General features: G+C 37.2%; 1 protein-coding gene across 5 annotated transcripts in view; it reads left to right on the top strand.

The window, feature by feature from the left end:
* Nucleotides 1-13,732, top strand: part of NR3C1 (nuclear receptor subfamily 3 group C member 1) — a 128,554-nt gene extending 114,822 nt beyond the window's left edge. For all 5 annotated transcript variants that reach the window (XM_082650891.1, XM_082650888.1, XM_082650887.1 and 2 more), the window contains exons 8-9: nucleotides 8,858-9,015; nucleotides 9,593-13,732. In XM_082650891.1, coding sequence (XP_082507017.1) covers nucleotides 8,858-9,015; nucleotides 9,593-9,745 — 311 coding nt within the window. In that variant the 3' untranslated portion in view covers nucleotides 9,746-13,732. The remainder of the gene's footprint in view (nucleotides 1-8,857; nucleotides 9,016-9,592) is intronic.
* The last annotated feature ends 5,004 nt before the right edge of the window (nucleotides 13,733-18,736 follow it).

Below are 18,736 nucleotides of genomic sequence, written 5' to 3'. Positions count from 1 at the left end.
GAAGCCTTCATTCCATTAGTAACTGTGGTTTCAAAGTTGCTGAATAACTGTAAGCTGTGGATGCTCACATGACTATATCTATTTAAGCTTTTCCAAAGCACACATCAATATTAATACCTTCGTACTATCTTCATTTTACGAAACGTTGTTTATTTAATGTCACTAGATTTAAGGAATATTAATATTTCAAAGTAAGAAAAATACTCGTTTTTAAGGTTACCTGTAGCAGTACTCTTGTTAAAGAAGTGAGCTTGATGTTGTTTGAGGAAACAGTTAAATTTCTGATCAAGAATCATTTTGATTGGTAATATCCATGTACAGGTCAGTGCTAAGATACTAACCTTACTGGTAAAAAATGATGCTTTAAGTTTTATACATTCCAGACTCACTGAGCTATATGTTTTTGTTTTTTTTCATTGTAGATGATAAGAAAAAGTAAATTGAACCAGTATATATCACTGGTTCTTTAAAAAAAAATAAAATCAGAAGAATGAAAATACATACCTTAAGATATAATTAGACTTCTACTCTGACAGAACACTGATAGGTATCCTTACCTCCTGCTAAAAAAATGCTGGACTAAAACTTTGTGCAGGCAGGTACTGAGAGAGGTAAGCTGCACTCTGAAGCTAGCTTTCTCTTAGAGGATATTTGCAAAGCCTGGTAAATTAGTATACTTAGTAAGTTTAAAGACAAGTGCAACTGTAAAAACAAAACAAAACAAAAAAACAATGATGGCTCTAAAGGCAGATTAGACACATCTGAAGAGACTTTAATCTGAAATACATATCTGAAGAAATTAGCCAGAATACAATTTTTAAGATGCATATATATGTGTGTATACATGTATTCATATTTATATATGTGTGTGTTATGTATGTATGTAAGTGAACAATGATAAGAGGCATGATTGAGCGAGGAGGTCTAAAACAGTGCTTCACAACTCTTTTCGTGTCAGTGCTATAAAAAATAGCATTCATACATAGCACAATGAGGTAAATGAATAAGGCTACTTGCAGCCAGTGGCAGCCAGCATAACAGACATTATCAACACATTTGTAACCCATTCATAGCACACCGGTTGAAAAAAGCTCTGGTCTTATTATAATCATCAGAGATCCAAAATGAAAGGTGAAAAGATAGAATGGCTGAAAACTTTCCAGAACAGCAGCAATTGAAGAAAGTGGAGTAAGTTTTTTCAGAAAGCTAAGGGAAAAAAACCTGAAAAATGAGGGTGGCTTTCCAGTTTCAGCTCTCACAGTTAAACAGCTTGGCAGTTATCACTCCCATCCTCACAAATAACTAAAAGCTGAGCAAACTGACAGTCAATGACTTTTTTTTAGATCCATCAGTGAAGTAAGGTCACAGGGCAAACCACTACCTGAAAATCTGGAGAAACAGGCAAATACAGAGCAGCCCAGCCAAGATCAGCTTTCTGGAAGCAGAAGCTACTGGAGCCAGTAACATAGGAACACTTACAGTATTTTTTATGAATTTCTGGAGACCAAGTTAGGAATAGCTGGCATGTTAATAAAAACTCTGGGGACCCAGTCTTAGGGGGTTGTCCCCCACAGTTTTCTGGGGTTTACCTCCAGAAGCCCCAGCAGGTTTTCAAGGTGAAGATCAGAGAAAGATTCCCTCATGTTTCTGACCTGGAGAAAAGGGGCAAATAGATAATTCCAGCCCCCTGTGTCTCATGTAAGGGAGGAGAAGGAGGGAAAAAAAGGTTCAGAAGCACGTCTAAAGGTCAGAGCCTACGGACTCAGGCCTACTATAATTAATTAAGAAAAAAGAAAAACCTGAGATTTAACCATAAAAGTATAAAACACTCCACATCCCCAACACCTTACAACCATATGAACAGAGTTCCAGTATAATCCAGAATTACAGCTGGGAGAGCTACAGAACACAGCTATTTAAAGAAGGTGTTCTTAGGGAAACTCCAAGACAACAGGGGAAAAAAATAAGAACAAGGAAATTAGAGGAAACTGAAACCTCTTAACACCTATAGCTTCAGAAAGCCTTAAACACAACTGCTCCTAGCCAGATTAAAAGCCTAATTAATTACCTCAGTTCTGATATGTCATATCCAGCTTTCAATTTAAAACTACAGTCTGGAGAGAAAAGCATCAAAACCAGACTCAGACATGACACACATGTTATAATTATCAGATAGGGAATTTAAAATAACAACAATTAATATATTAAGGGCTCTAATGGAAAAAGTAAACATATAAGAATATATGGGTTTTGTAAGCAGAGAGGTAGAAACTCTAAGAAAGAATCAAAACGAAATGCTAGAAATTAAAAATACTGTAATGAAAATGAAGAGTGCTGGGCTCATCAGTAGATTTGACACAGCCAAGGAAAAGAATCACTGAGCTTGAAGATACCTCAGTAGAAACTTCCCAGACTCAAATGCAAAGAGAAAAAGGAATGAAAAAAATGCAACAAAACATTCAAGAACTGTGAGGACAATTACAAAAAGTGTAACATACAAGTAATGGGAATATCAGAAGTAAAAGAAAGGAAGGAACAGAAGAAATATTTGAAGCAATAAAGGCTGATAAATTTCCAAAATTAATGACAGACACCAAAGCACAGATCCAGGAAGCTCAGAAAATACCCAGAAAGATAAATAAATAGCAAAAAATCTATACCTAGGCATATTTTACTCAAATGACAGAAAACCAAAGACAATAAGGAAATCTTGAAAGAGGCCAGAGGAAAAAACAGCTTGCTTGTTCCTTATAAAGGAACAAAGATAAAAATTACATTAGAATTCTCATTAGAAACCATGCAAGCAAGAAGGTAGTGAACTATTTAGTGTTGAAAGAAAGAAAAAGATCACCCATGTAAGATTTGGTGTCCAGTGAAAGTACCCTTCATAAGTGAAGGCAAAAGGAAGACTTTCTCAGACAAGAATCTGGGAGACTTAGTCGCCAGAAGACCTGCCTTGCATAAAATGTTAAAATAAGTTCTGCTGAGGAAAAGAGATTAATTTAGTTCAGAAACATAACATTTCATTTTTCTTCTTAATTGATCTAATAACTGTTTAATAATAGCAACAGTGTATGGGATAATTATAACATATGGATAAGTGAAATGAATGTCAGCAATGTTAAAAGGATGGAGGTGAAGAATTGGGAATACTGTTTTAAGGTTACCTGCACTTCCTATAAAATAGTACAGTGCTATTTGAAAGGAGATGTAGATTAGTTGTAAATGTACATTGCAAACTCTAGGGCAGCCACTAAACACAATTTTATAAAGAAGTAATAATTGATATACTGAGAGGAGAGAAAAATAGAATCATATGAAACACAATAAAAACTAGAAAAGGCAGAAAAAGGGAAATAACAGTGAGTAGAAAACAGTCACAAACATGTAGATATTAATCCAGATACCTCAACCACTTTAAATTTGAAAGGCCTAAGTATACCAATAGTCCTTTTTTTTTTAAAATGAAGGTCAAAAGAAAATGTGCCACCACAGATCCTCAGTAAAGTAATATTAAAGGATATACTTAGGCTAAGGAAAGTAATCCCATCTTTAAAGAGGGAAAAAAGAACAGAGAAAGTGGTAAATATTTAGATACATTTAAACTGACACTGTATAACAGTAATCGTGTCTTTGGGGAGTTAAAAAATAGAACTAAAGCACACAATAATTACATACTGCAAGAAGGCAAGAAGGTGGGCTTCCCTGGTGGCTCAGTGGTTAAGAATCCGCCTGCCGATGCAGGGGACACGGGTTCGAGCCCTGGTCCGGGAAGATCCCACATGCCGTGGAGCAGCTAAGCCTGTGCACCACAACTACTGAGCCTGCGCTCAGTAGGCTGCGAGCCACAACTAATAAGCCCACGTGCCACAACTACCGAGGCCCACGCACCTAGAGCCCCTGCTCCACAACAGGAGAAGCCCACACACCGCAACAGAGTAGCCCCCACTCGCCCCAACTAGAGAAAGCCTGCGCGCAGCAACAAAGAGCCACTGCAGCCAAAGATAAATAAATAAAATACATTTATTTTTTTAAAAAGGGAAGTTTGATAAGTTAAAAATGAGTTTAAATTTCAAGGATGACAACAAGAAATAGAAAGAGTGTACAGAGTATACAAAGTACATACCAAACCATGAGTGGTTGGGGGGAGAACATGGTAAGAAAAACCAATCCAAAAGGATAAAAGAAATGAGAGGCCGTGGGTGGGGAAGCATAAACAAAGGCATGATAAGAGGAAGTAACAAATAGATGGTACAAATAAATTCAAATATATCAGCAATTTCATTAAATATAGATGGACTAAATGCTCCAAGGCTCCAAGATGAAAAGATATAGAAAGTGCAAGACTGGATTAAGAAAACAGTCCAACTTTGTGCTATTTATAAGAGATATACCTAAATAAAGATGTTGAGTGGCTGATACACTATGCATAGTGTAACCCAGTGGTGGCAAACTTTCTGTAAAAGGGCAGATGGTAAATGTTTTCAGCTTTGCATACAGTCTCTGTCAGTAGTACTCAAACTCTGCCCCTTGTGATGTGACCACAGTCATCAACAATACTTAAGGAGAACAGGCATGGCTGTGTTTCAGTAAAACTGTATTTACAAAAACAGGCTGCAGGTAGTGGGTCATTGCTGACCACTGCTTTACCCAAAAGAAGGCTGAAGCAGCTACATTATTATCAAAATAGACTCTAAGGCCCCCCCAAAACAGTTCTATATTTAAAGACACTCATTAGATAAAGCATTCTACTCACCAGGAAAATAATTCTGAATATATGGCCCTGAACTACATAAAGCAAAAATCCCAAGGATTATTGGGGGTAATTTGGAATGGATGAAATTCTTTTAAATATAAATACTGAATAGGATTTCTCCCCTAATTATTTTTAGAATGAGGACAACCAGCAGGGAAAATAATTTATAAATAAGCAGTCATTATTTTAAAAATTAGCAATAACTAGATTATTTGTAATATAATAATGTGTAAAAATTAACCCACTTTAAACATGGCAGTGATAAGAGTATCACTCCTGATTAAGTGGCCTTCATTTTCACACTAACACTGACATCTCAGAAGTGTCGACTTTGCTTTATGGAATCAGGACGTTTTCATATGTATTCTTTGGTCTAATCCTAACCAAAATCCTATGAGTGATATACCACATTAAAAAATGAAGGATAAAAACATATGATCATCTCAGTAAATGTAGAAAAAACATTTGACAAAATTCAACATCCATGGGAGGGAGATGCAAGAGGGAAGAGATATGGGGATATATGTATAGCTGATTCACTTTGTTACACAGCAGAAACTAACACACCATTGTAAAGCAATTATACTCCAATAGAGATGTTAAAAAGAAAAATTCAACATCCATTTATGATAAAAACTCTCAACAAACCCAGTATAGAGATAGGGTACCCGAACATAATAAAGGCCATATATGACAAGCCCACAGCTAATGTCATACTCAGTGGTGAAAAGCTGAAAGCTTTTCCTCTGAAATAAGGAATGAGAGACAAGGATGCCCACTCTAGCCACTTCTAGTCAACCTAGTACTGGAAGTTCTAGCCACAGCAGTTAGGCAAGAAAAAGAAATAAAAGGCATCCAAATCAGAAAGGAAGAAGTAAAACTCTAACTGGGGTCTGCACATCCTGGGTGGTCTAATTATTACTGCCTGTTTAATTGTAATCAATAAAGCTATTTGACAAAAAAATTTTAAGAGTTGTAAAACCCTCACTATTTGCAGATTATCTAATTTTATATATAGAAAACCCTAAAGATGCCATCCAAAAAAACTGTTTGAACTAATAAATTCAGTGAGGTTGCAGGATACAAATTCATTTTACAAAAAATTAAGAAAATAATTCCATTTACAGTTGCATCAAAAAGAATAAAAAACATAGGAATAAATTTAACCACAGAGGTAAAAGACTTGTACGCTGACAACTAAGATGTTTCAGTGAAAGAAACTGAAGGAAATAAAAATTAAATGGACATTCTGTGCTTATGTATTTGAAGAATTAACATTGTTAAAATGTCCATACTGTTCATAGCAATCAACAGATTCAATGCAATCCCTATCAAAATTCCTCTGGCATTTGTCACAGAAACACAACAAACAATCCTAAAATTTGTATGGAAGCATAAAAGACCCAGAATAGCCAAAGCAATCTTGAGAAAGAAGAACAAAGCTGAACACACGCCCTGGTTTCAAACTATATTATAAAGCTGTAGTCACTAAAACAATATGGTACTGGCATAAAACCATTCACATAGATCAATGGAACATAACTGAGAGCCAAGCAATACAGCCGTGCGTATACTGACAAAGGAGCCAACAGTATACAATGGGGAAACGACAGTCTCTTCAGTAAAGATGTTGGGAAAACTGGACAGCTACATGCAAAAGAACGAAACTGGACCACTATCTTACAGCATACACAAAAAATAACTCAAAATACATCAGACTTGAACATTAAGTCCTGAAATCATAAAAGTCCTAGAAGAAAACATAGGCCGTAAGCTCCTTGATGTCCGTCTTGGGGTTGATTTTTCGGATTGGACACCATAAGCCAAGGCAACAAAAGCAAAATAAACAAATGAGACTATATCAAACTAAAGAGCTTCTACACAGCAAAGGGAACCATCAACAGAATGAAGAAGCAACCTACCAAATGAGAGGAAATATTTGCAAATGATATATATATCTGATTAGGGTTAATATCCACAACATATAAAGAACTCATACAACTCAATAGCAAAAAAACAAATACCCTGGTTTTTAAAATGGGCGAAGGACCTGAACAGACATCTCACAAAGACATACAGTCAACAAGTACCTAAGAAGGTGCTTAACATCATTAGTCATCAGGGAAATGCATGCAAATCAAAACCACACCTTACATCTATTAGAATGACTATTATCAAAAAGCCCAAAGATAACAAGTGTTGGCGAGGGTGTGGAGAAAAAGGGGACCTTTGTGCACTCTTCAGGTAATGTAAATTGGTGCAGCCACTATAGAAAACAGTGTGGAGGTTTTTCAGCAAATTAAAAATAAAACTACTGTATGATCCAGCAATTCCACTTTGGGGTATTTAACGATAGGAAACAAAATAAGATATGGAAAAGAGAAGTGCACCCACACGGTCACTGCAGAATAATTTATGATAGCCAAGATATGAAAACAGCCTAAGTGTCTGCTGATGGATGACTGCATAAAGAAAATGTGGTATATATATTTGCTGGAATATTACTCAGCCATAAGAATGAATGAAATCTCATCATTTGCAACAACGTGGATGGACCTTGAGGGCATTATGCTAAGTGAAATAAGTCAGAGAAGACAAATACCATATAATCTTACTTGTATGTGGAATCTAAAAACAAAAGCTCATGGACACAGAGTACAAACTGGTGGATACCAGAGTTGTGTGTGTGTTGGGGGGGTGGGTGTTGAGGGATGGGAGAAATGGGTGAAGGGTTTAGAGAGTACAGACTTCTAGCTATAAAATAAATAATTCATGGAGATGTACAGCAGGGTGCCTACAGTTAATAATATGATACTGTATATTTGAAAATTGCTAAGGGTAAAATCTTAAAAAGTTGATCACAAGAAAAGTTTTGTAACATTTATGGTGATAGATGTTAACTAGACTTACTGTGGTGATCATTTTGCAATATATACAAATATTGAATCATTGTGTTATACACCTGAAATTCATGTAATGTTATATACTAATTATATCTAAATTTCTTTAAATAAAAAATTTTTTTTAATTCACTGAGAAAGAGTAGGAAACGGGCTCAGGGAGGTTATACTCAAGTCCACAGGGCAAGTAAGAATGAAAAAGACTTCCTTCTCCTGAACCCACTGCTTTTCCTCTATTCCAGCATTTTCTAAGATGTCAGCAGCAGTGAAGTTTTAAGTTTGGGAAACAATGTGTTCCCCTCCCTGGAGAGTGCATCATTATAGCTCTGAGAAGTCCTGAAATCCAGAAATCTGCCTAACTTTGTATTACACACTTAGTTTTGTTAAATTCTGACCATCAAATCCTTTTTTTCCTAATCATCATTAACACAGAACCAGAGTTCCTAGGAGCACACCTTAAGAAATGTTAGCATGCACAGAAGTCATAATCTCTGCAAGACTAAGTGAAACCATGGTTAACAGTCTGTTCACAGTCCCTCTTAACTGGTATCATTTTTTGAAGAGTAGTGTAAAAACCTGATTTTATACCAACTTTATGATCCATGAGGTATTTTCTATATTTCTGTACATAAGGAAAGGCAGATATTTGCTCCCCAGTAAGGCATATATATAAGCCACATAAAAAAATCAAGTTTCTTTTTAGATTGGAATTGTACCAACTCAGTATGTTAACACATTGATTAATAAAATGTATTGCATGCCGATTTTAAGGTCCTAATTGACTGGTGATATCACAGCTATTCCAAGATGTAATTGGAAGAATAAACACTGTTTTGTTGAAACTGTCTATGTCTGTACTAGAATTAACTCAAGGGCAGAATGACAGTCAGTGTATTATTCATTTGGTCTTCAAATTAGCTTTGTGAACTAGGGGGGAAGGTGTTTACCAGCTCCATTCATAGATGAGAAACAAAGTGATAAACCCAAAGTTAGTTAAGTCTTCCAATTTTCTATTATCCCATATTCTCTCATGGCTGTATTTTCATAATCCTTCGAAAATGCTTATGTTTTAATGGAGTGCATTAAGAACAGATAGACTGTGTAAACCATGAAATGTGCTACTACTAAGAAATGCCCTACTTACATAAATGAAAAGTTATCACAAGAAAATTCTTTAATTGCTTACATCTTAACCTTTTAGTTCCTAAGGAAGGTTTGAAGAGTCAAGAGCTATTTGATGAAATTAGAATGACCTACATCAAAGAGCTAGGAAAAGCCATTGTCAAGAGGGAAGGAAACTCCAGTCAGAACTGGCAGCGGTTTTACCAACTGACAAAACTCTTGGACTCCATGCATGATGTAAGTGTCAAACAAAAATCCAAATATCAAGAGACATAAAGTATGTCCTGATTAGTGTATATAATTGTATACCACTAGTTGTTGGGGTTTTCTTTTTTTTTTCCCCATTTATCGATTTTCGTGATGGTTTGATTTCAACCTATAAAGTTCAGTTTGGCACACATTTCTCCTAAGGCCAATTATGAAATACTATTTCATCTAATTATGCGCATCTAACATCATGATGCTAGTACAGAATTTAACAGCACTGTTTTTTTTTAAAGGTAGAATTCCTTATTTTTGTATGAATTTATCCAGTAAGTTCGAATGTGTCCTTCATATACTATAGTACTGCAATTCTTCACGAAATACTTAATTCCATATAATTCTATATACAGTTAAAGAAATTCAAAGATTTTTGGTACCTGAGTGCTCATTTTATTTAGGTAAACTTCTTTTTCACCTGGGGAATTCCAGCAGAGATTGGTATATCTAAGTCAGAAATTAAAAAAAAAAAAAAAAAGAGGCCAACAACAAGCATGAGATACCCCTACTGCTAATTTTTTAAGACTGTTCATTACTATATATTCTCTTGCAGGTGGTTGAAAATCTCCTTAACTATTGCTTCCAAACATTTTTGGATAAGACCATGAGTATTGAATTCCCAGAGATGTTAGCTGAAATCATCACCAATCAGATACCAAAATATTCAAGTGGAAATATCAAAAAACTTCTGTTTCATCAAAAGTGACTGCCTTAATAAGAAAGGTTGCCTTAAAGAAAGTTGAATTTATAGCTTTTATTGTACACACTGTCAATCTGTCCTGTAGCAGTTTTTTCTTTTTTTGTTTTTGTCTGGTTTTGGTTTTTGTTTTGTTTTAAATACGCACTACATGTGGTTTATAGAGGGCCAAGACTTGGCAACAGAAGCAGTTGAGCCATCACTTTTCAGTGATGGGAAAAGTAGAAAGTGATAGTTGGTGGATCCCAGAAATTAGAAACAATAACATGGGGGTAAGCTCCACTTTCAGAGAAGGGTGGCACCTAAACCACCAGTGCCTGAAGTCTGCGTGATGAACTTTCTGCTCATACTTTTCACAGTTGGCTGGACAAAATTTTCTAGACTTTTTGTTGGTGTACTTTCCCCTGTATAGTTAGGATAGCACTTTTTGATTTATGCATGGAAACCTGAAAAAAGTTTACAAGTGTATATCAGAAAAGGGAAGTTGTGCCTTTTATAGCTATTACTGTCTGGTTTTAACAATTTCCTTTATATTCAGTGAACTATGCTTGCTCATTTTTTCTTACATAATTTTTGTATTCAAGTTATTGTACAGCTGTTTAAGATGGGCAGCTAGTTCATAGCTTTCCTAAATAAACTCTAAACATTAATCTTCTGTGTGAAAATGGGTTGGTGCTTCTAACCTGATGGCACTTAGCTATCAGAAGACCACAAAAATTGACTCAAATCTCCAGTTTTCTTGTCAAAAAAGCTCATATTTTGTACATATCTGCTTCAGTGGAGAATTATATAGATTGTGCAAATTAACCGTCCTAACTGGTGTAGAGCACCTAGTCCAGTGACCTGCTGGGTAAACCATGGATTACAAAAGACTAATTTAAAAAAATCTAAAAATAAAAAAAATAAAACTACCAAGAGGCCCTGTTTGTACCTAACACCCTATCTCTGCAGCGGTTAGATGGCAAAAAAGTTGGTAAACTGTCTTTCAGGACCTTTTGTTGTAGTTCGTATAACTTCTTAAAAGTTATGATTCCAGATAACCGGCTGAAACACAGCTGAGAAGATTTTAATCTGTCCAAGTAATTCCTCCCACTAAACTTTACGCCCCCCCCGGCCCCAAAATCTGTAATATGGCAAAAGTGGCTAGACACCCATTTTCACATTCCCATTTGTCACCAATTGGTCTTTCTTTCCTGGGGGTACAGGAAAGCTCAGCTACTGATTTTTCTGATTTAGGACTATATGTCAGACTTCCGTGTTCATAAAACTATACATCCCTTACATCCTTATGTGTGCCATGGAGTTCAACAAAAGTCATGTGAATTTCTCCTCCTCACTGTTGAGAATAATTATCATTTTAAACAAGATAGAAGCTGTAGTAGCCCTTTCTGTGTGCACCTTACCAACTTTCTGTAAACTCAAAACTTGTATTTACTAAGCCACAAGAAATTTGATTTCTATTCAAGGTGGCCAAATTATTTGTGTAATAGAAAACTGAAAATCTAATATTAAAAATATGAAACTTCTAATATATTTTTATATTTAGTTATAGTTTCAGATATATATCATATTGGTATTCACTAATCTGGGAAGGGAAGGGCTACTGCAGCTTTACATGCAATTTATTAAAATGATTGTAAAATAGCTTGTATAGTGTAAAATAAGGATGATTTTTAGATGAGATTGTTTTATCATGACATGTTATATATTTTTTGTAGGGGTCAAAGAAATGTTGACGGATAAACCTCTATGATTTATAATGTGTGCGAGCATTCATACAGGCAGCAGTGGGCTCAGAAACCAAACAGGTCTGCTCTAGAGGAAGAGGGAAATGGAGACTGGCCCTGTGTGCTGTGAAGGTTCTTGAGGCTCCGTCCCATTGAGGTCAGAGAGGAAGTAACCCTCTGCCTCCCAGAATGGCCACCCTTCTCATTCCAACAGTGAGTCTGTCCGCGCAGGTTTAGTTTACTGAACCTCCCCTTGCGCTAAAGTGTGTAATCAGGGGACAGAAAGGCGGTGCTTACACACCTACAGGCACCATCACGTACAGCCTCTCCAACAGTTTAATAAAAACAGAGGCTTTAGAAGTTTGGCAATAATACGCATAGAGGTACCAGCAATATGTAAATAGTGCAGAATCTCATAGGTTGCCAATAATACACTAATTCCTTTCTTTCCTTACAAGAGTTCATTTCCAAATGAGGACATGTTTATGTTTTCTTTGAATGCTTTTTGAATGTTCTTATTTTTCGGTATTTTAGAGAAATTATTTAATAAAAAATGTAATCATTTGCTTTTTGAATGCTCTCTAAAAGGGGCTATTCCTTTGTAATTGTTTAAATTGATCTCAAAGTATTTTAAAATGGTTTGTAACCCAGCTGGATGTGAAATTTTTGGTGCCTAAGAAATACCGCTTGAATATTATCATCAGCGACAGTGTTACGTTTCAGAAAGAGCTTCTGAAAGATAAATTATTATTCATTTATAGAACGCTGCAGAAAGCACATCACACGGGAATCTGGACTTTAGCCCCAACGACCTTGGCTCCCCCAAAATAGAGCTCAGTGAATAAAAGATATGTGCACTTTGTGGTTAAAAGGAAATGGACTGACACTCATAAAGCTATAGGAGGCTGTACATTAAATGGAAAAAGAAGCTGTGACAATTTAGGATATGTGGGAAAGAAGAAATTTACCTGAATTATGTGTGAGTATAATTATGGATTTAAGTGAAGAAAGCTATGGTGCTATTTGAAAGCAGCTTCATCTTCTATGTATGTGGTATCTTGCCATCCCAAGCTGTTGACGTTTGTAGTAATTTCAGCGAGAGGTGACGTGCCTAGGTGACTCACAACAAATCTTGAAAAGTATTTTTAATTACTGGTGGAAAAAAGTGACCCTCTGTATTTTTAGGCCTTGCTATGGGATACTATACAAGTGCTTTGGGATATGTATACCCAACTGTCTAAAACTATGAGGGAACCCTAAAAGAGCACCTTCCTTCTGGAAAAAAAAAAAAAGACACCCCAAAAGGAAAACTAGCATGATTAGTGTTTATGAAGAGCTTAATATTTAGCATAGGATGAGCTCTGGATATGCATATAAAGGAAAGCCAGCCTCACTTCAGAACTGGGGGATGGGAGAATGAGCAATTCCAGTTTCACTTATCTATCTACACAACCTATTATCGTTAAGTCTTATCATTTTAGTTCTCTGTTAAATATCCTAAAAGTACATCACAATGAGATAAACAATATTATTATACTTTGATCTGATAGAAGTCAAGAACTGTGGCAGCCCTCAGTGAGATTTTGATCTTGGTGGATCACCCAAAAGACTGTAGCTGTAGAAGAAAGTGTTTTTCTGTACCTGGTTTGAGAATTGGAAGAGAAAATAAGAGTGTAAGGAGGACATGTTAACCACTTGGAATGGAAGTTCATCGTTTTCAGTCAGCCTGGTCCACCAAGGATTAGTTACCAGGTTTTTGGGAAAGGATTACCTTCTCTCTAGAAAATGCCTGAAAGAAGGATTTTATTTTCTGATGAAAGGCTGTATGAAAATACCCTCCTCGAATAACTTGCTTAACTACACATAGATTCAAGTGTGTCAATATTCTATTTTGTATATTAAACAAATGCTATATAATGGGGACAAATCTATATTATACTGTGTATGGCATTATTAAGAAGCTTTTTCATTATTTTTTATCACAGTAATTTTAAAATGTGTAAAAATTAAAACCAGTGACTCCTGTTTAAAAATAAAAGTTGTAGTTTTTTATTCATGCTGAATAATAATCTGTAGTTTAAAAAAAAAAAGTGTCTTTTTACCTACGCAGTGAAATGTCAGATTGTAAAATCTTGTGTGGAAATGTTTAACTTTTATTTTTCATTTAAATTTGCTGTTCTGGTATTACCAAACCACACATTTGTACTGAATTGGCAGTAAATGTTAGTTAGCCATTTACAGCAATGCCAAATATGGAGAAACATAATAAAAAAAAATCTGCTTTTTCATTATATGACTCCAACATGCTTTTGTAGAACTCATGCAGTTCCAATTTTCCTGCTTTTTTCCTCCCTCTTCTACTGAAGGTGGAGTTACCACTTCAGGAAGCTTAAGATGCTAAAGTGGACATTTAAATGTCAGTGTGGCAATGGTTACACGCTAATATGGCAGAAATTCAAAATGAGCTTAACCCTGGCTTCAAAGACCCGAAGACTGTCCCATCTATGCCTCAAACGGTCATGTACCAACTACTGCAAAGGCTGTTAAGGGAAGGAAGAACTCACTCACTCCTAAGCCTTCAACTATAACAGTCTTTCTTTATCATGAAAACTGATATTTTATGTAAATAAATGTATTATCTAGTCAAAATTCTTATCTTAATTTCAAATCAGCTCTTTCTTCAGAAAAGGACATAAACATTTAGTAAATATAGCAATCTATATAGTATTTCCAAAAGCATATTGTGTTCAGGTCATATCCATGAACTGGATGATCTAACAAACTTTCCTATCAATACTCTTCTCTCCACAAAAGTGACCTCCATCCCTAAGGAAAGGGTATTATGATTTTAAAACCAAGTTTGCCTTACCCGTCATATGTGCACCAAGTATTTGCTACGTACCCACTATATGATAAATACTGAAGCTAGAATATGAACAAGAGAAATACTATTGCTACCCTCAGTCACTTGCAAAAGTGTAAACAAACCTCCTTTCCCAGTGTCTTAAGGTACAACGCAGAAGTGCCAGATGATATGGCACCAGTATGTATACACATTACTGCTTTACCATTCACTTCAAGTATTAGCCTTACATTTGTAGAACACTTTCACATACATTATACTAGTTAATCCTCGCCTACCCAATAAATGAATGAAATAAAAACAAATTCTGAGGAAGACATTAACTCTGTTTTATAAAAAAGGGGAAAAGCTCAGAGTTTAAACTGATTCATACCTGCTAACTCCCATCTTATTGAAGTTTGAATGAAAAATCTTTGTAATGAGGCCACATTTATCACATGTCAGAGAACATGCCTCTAGTCTACAAGCTCCCAGGGAACTGGTGTTGCTTTTCTGTTGTTAAACTAAGCTAGTGTTTCACATTTACTGAGCACTTACTTTGTGCCAGGCATCATGTTTCAATATATTATCTCATTTAAACTTAGCAACCCTATAAAGTGTTACTATAAAGTAGTACTATTAACCTCATTGTATTTATATGAGGAGACTGTGGCTTAAACAACTAACTTGCCTAGGTCACAAAGCTTGGAAGTGGTTAAGTACGACTTTTTTTTTTTTTTAAACACTGGGCATCTGGCTCAAAAGTCCATGTTCTTAAGCACTACTGAGAAATTATTAATACAAAGCTCCTAACTAGATTAAATGAACCTATATTGACCATTCTATATCAGCCTTTTGACATGATCTCATTTAATCTAATCATTTTTACTACCATATCAATTTGGACTTAGACATTTAACAATGATTGATAATTAACAATGATAATTCCTTCTCTTAAAAACATGTGTGCTGGGCTTCCCTGGTGGCACAGTGGTTAAGAATCCGCCTGCCGATGCAGGGGACACAGGTTTGAGCCCTGGTCTGGGAAGATCCCACATGTCATGGGGCAACTAAGCCTGTGTGCCACAACTACTGAGCCTGCGCTCTAGACCCCGCGAGCCACAACTACTGAAGCCTGCGCGCCTAGAGCCCGTGCCCCGCAACAAAGAGAAGCCACCGCAGTGAGAAGCCCGTGCACAGCAACAAAGGAGCGCCCGCTCACCGCAACTAGAGAAAGCCCATGTGCAGCAACGAAGACCCAACGCAGTCATAAATAAATAAGTAAGTTTATTTTTAAATAAACGTGTCCTATCCCTTGGGGATGTTGATGGTAAAAACAGCTGCTCAGAGATGACAATACCCTTTGGTTTGTCAAATATACAAGGAACCTGTCTCACTAACACCTAAAGGAAAATCAACAAACTTATTTCTTCAAGCTATATAGGGCACATAGGCTACACTCAAAGTGAGGAAGACAGTTGTTTATAAATGAAAATTGATGCAAAATTTATTCTTAGTTTGGCAAGTAAGAGCCTGATTTTGAGTGTTGAAAATACAGAGGCATTTACACTAGTTGAATATGTTTTTAGACCTTCAGCTAATCTCTATTAACTGGCAGTAAGTGGCTCTTAAGAGCATTAGTAACTAAAGGGGTCTCTTTTTTTTTTTTAATCAAGCTTCTGTTTCCCAGTTAAAATGAAAAAAAAGCATTTTGCTAGGGAAACATTTTTTACTTTATTCGGTTAGACATGCTAATCTCACAACAGTTCATACAGACCAGGGATCCCCAACCCCCAGGCCATGGACTGATAGTCCGCGTTAGGAACCGGACAGCAGGAGGTGAGCGACAGCAGGCGAACAAGCGAAGCTGCTTCTGCTGCTCCTCATTGCTCCCCATCACTCGCACTACCTCCTGAACCTAACCCCCCCACCCAGGTCCGTGGAAAAATGGTCTTCCACAAAACCGGTCCCTGGTGCCAAAAAGGTTGGGGACCACTGATATAGACCACATCAGAAACCCAAAAAACTTTCCTAACTCTATCCAGCCCACTTGAATAAAAAGTTTATACTGTTCACCTTCTATACCCTCACCATAAATAGTCAATAGAATAATATGTGTACACGATATAAATAAGCCATAGCTTTTCTATTAATGTGGCATGGTCTTGGAAAAGTACTGCCTTTGAGTATACATGGGATTATGCTGGAAATAAGAATCTAGGTCATCCAAAGCCATTAGGGTTGTTTGCTAGCATTACAAGGAACGGAGATAAAAATAAAACTCTTGGCAGAGGGGAAGATGGTGGAAGAGTAAGGCGCAGAGATCACCTTCCTCCCCACAGATACACCAGAAATACATCTACACGTGGAACAACTCCTACAGAACACCTACTGAACGCTGGCAGAGACCTCAGACCTCCCAAAAGGAGAGGGGATTAAGAGCGCTGCTTAAAAGAGCTCCAGAGACGGGTGCGAGCCGTGGCTAACAGCGCAGACCCCAGAGACGGGCATGAGACACTAAGGCTGCTGCTGCCACCACCACCAAGAAGCCTGTGTGCGAGCACAGGTCACTCTCCACACCTCCCCTCCCGGGAGCCTATGCAGTCCGCCACTGCCAGGGTCCCCTGATCCACGGACAACTTCCCCGGGAGAACGCACAGCGCACCTCAGGCTGGTGCAACATCATGCCGGCCTCTGCCGCCGCAGGCTCACCCCGCACTCTGTGCCCCTCCCTCCCACCCAGCCTGAGTGAGCCAGAGTCCCCGAAGCAGCTGCTCCTTTAACCCCGTCCTGTCTGAGCGATGAACAGACGCCCTCCTGCAACCTACATGCAGAGGCGGGGCCAACTCCAAAGCTGAACCCTGGGAGCTGTGCGAACAAAGAAGAGAAAGGGAAATCCCTCCCAGCAGCCTCAGGAGCAGCGGATTAAAGCTCCACAATCAACTTGATGTACTCTGCATCTGTGGAATACCTGAATAGACAATGAATCATCCCAAACTGAGGAGGTGGACTTTGAGAGCAAGATTTATGATTTTTTCCCCTTTTCCTCTTTTTGTGAGTGTGTATGTGTATGCTTCTGTGTGAGATTTTGTCTGTATAGCCTTGCTTTCACAATTTGTCCTAGGGTTCCATCTGTCCATTTTTTGTTTTTACTTTAAAAAAATTTTCTTTCTTAAAAATTTTTTATTTTAATAACTTTATTTTATCTTACTTTATTTTATTTTAATTTTACCGTCTTTCTTTCTTCCTACTTTTTCTTCCTTTTATTCTGAGCCATGTGGATGAAAGGCTCCTGGTGCTGCAGCCAGGAGTCAGTGCTGTGCCTCTGAGGTGGGAGAGCCAATTTCAGGACACTGGTCCACAAGAGACCTCCCAGCTGCACATAATATCAAATGGCGAAAATCTCCCAGAGATCTCCATCTCAACACCAGCACCCAGCTTCACTCAACGACCAGCAAACTACAGTGCTGGACACCCTATGCCAAACAACTAGCAAGACAGGAACACAACCCCACCCATTAGCAGAGAGGCTGCCTAAAATCATAATAAATCCACAGACACCCCAAAACACACCACTAGACGTGGACCTGCCCACCAAAAAGACAAGATCCAGCCTCAACCACCAAGAACGCAGGCACTAGTCCCCTCCACCAGGAAGCATACACAACCCACTGAACCAACTTTAGCCACTGGGGACAGACACCAAAAACAACGGGAACTACGAACCTGCAGCCTGCAAAAAGGTGACCCCAAACACAGTAAGATAAGCAAAATGAGAAGACAGAAAAACACACAGCAGATGAAGGAGCAAGATAAAAATGCACCAGACCTAACAAATGAAGAGGAAATAGGCAGTCTACCTAAGAAGAATTCAGATTAATGATAGTAAAGATGACCCAAAATCTTGGAAATAGAATAGAGAAAATGCAAGAAACATTTAACAAGAACCTAGAATAACTAAAGATGAAACAAGCAACAATGAACAACACAATAAATGAAATTTAAAATACTCTAGATGGGATCAATAGCACAATAACTGAGGCAGAAGAACAGATAAGTGACCTGGAAGATAAAATAGTGGAAATAACTACTGCAGAGCAGAATAAAGAGAAAAGAATGAAAAGAACTGATGACAGTCTCCAAAACCTCTGGGACAACATTAAACACACCAACATTCGAATTATAGGGGTCCCAGAAGAAGAAGAGAAAAAGAAAGGGACTGAGAAAATATTTGAAGAGATTATAGTTAAAAACTTCCCTAATATGGGAAAGGAAATAGTTAATCAAGTCCAAGAAACACAGAGAGTCCCATACAGGATAAATCCAAGGAGAAACACGCCAAGACACATATTAATCGAACTGTCAAAAATTAAATTAAAAGAAAACACATTAAAAGCAGCAAGGGAAAAACAACAAATAACACACAAGGGA

Source organism: Grampus griseus (genome assembly GCF_964374135.1).
Source record: "Grampus griseus genome assembly, chromosome: 3".
NCBI lineage: Eukaryota > Metazoa > Chordata > Mammalia > Artiodactyla > Delphinidae > Grampus > Grampus griseus.
The sequence above is the reverse complement of the archived record's forward strand: the minus strand, read 5'-3'. Positions and strand labels throughout refer to the sequence as shown.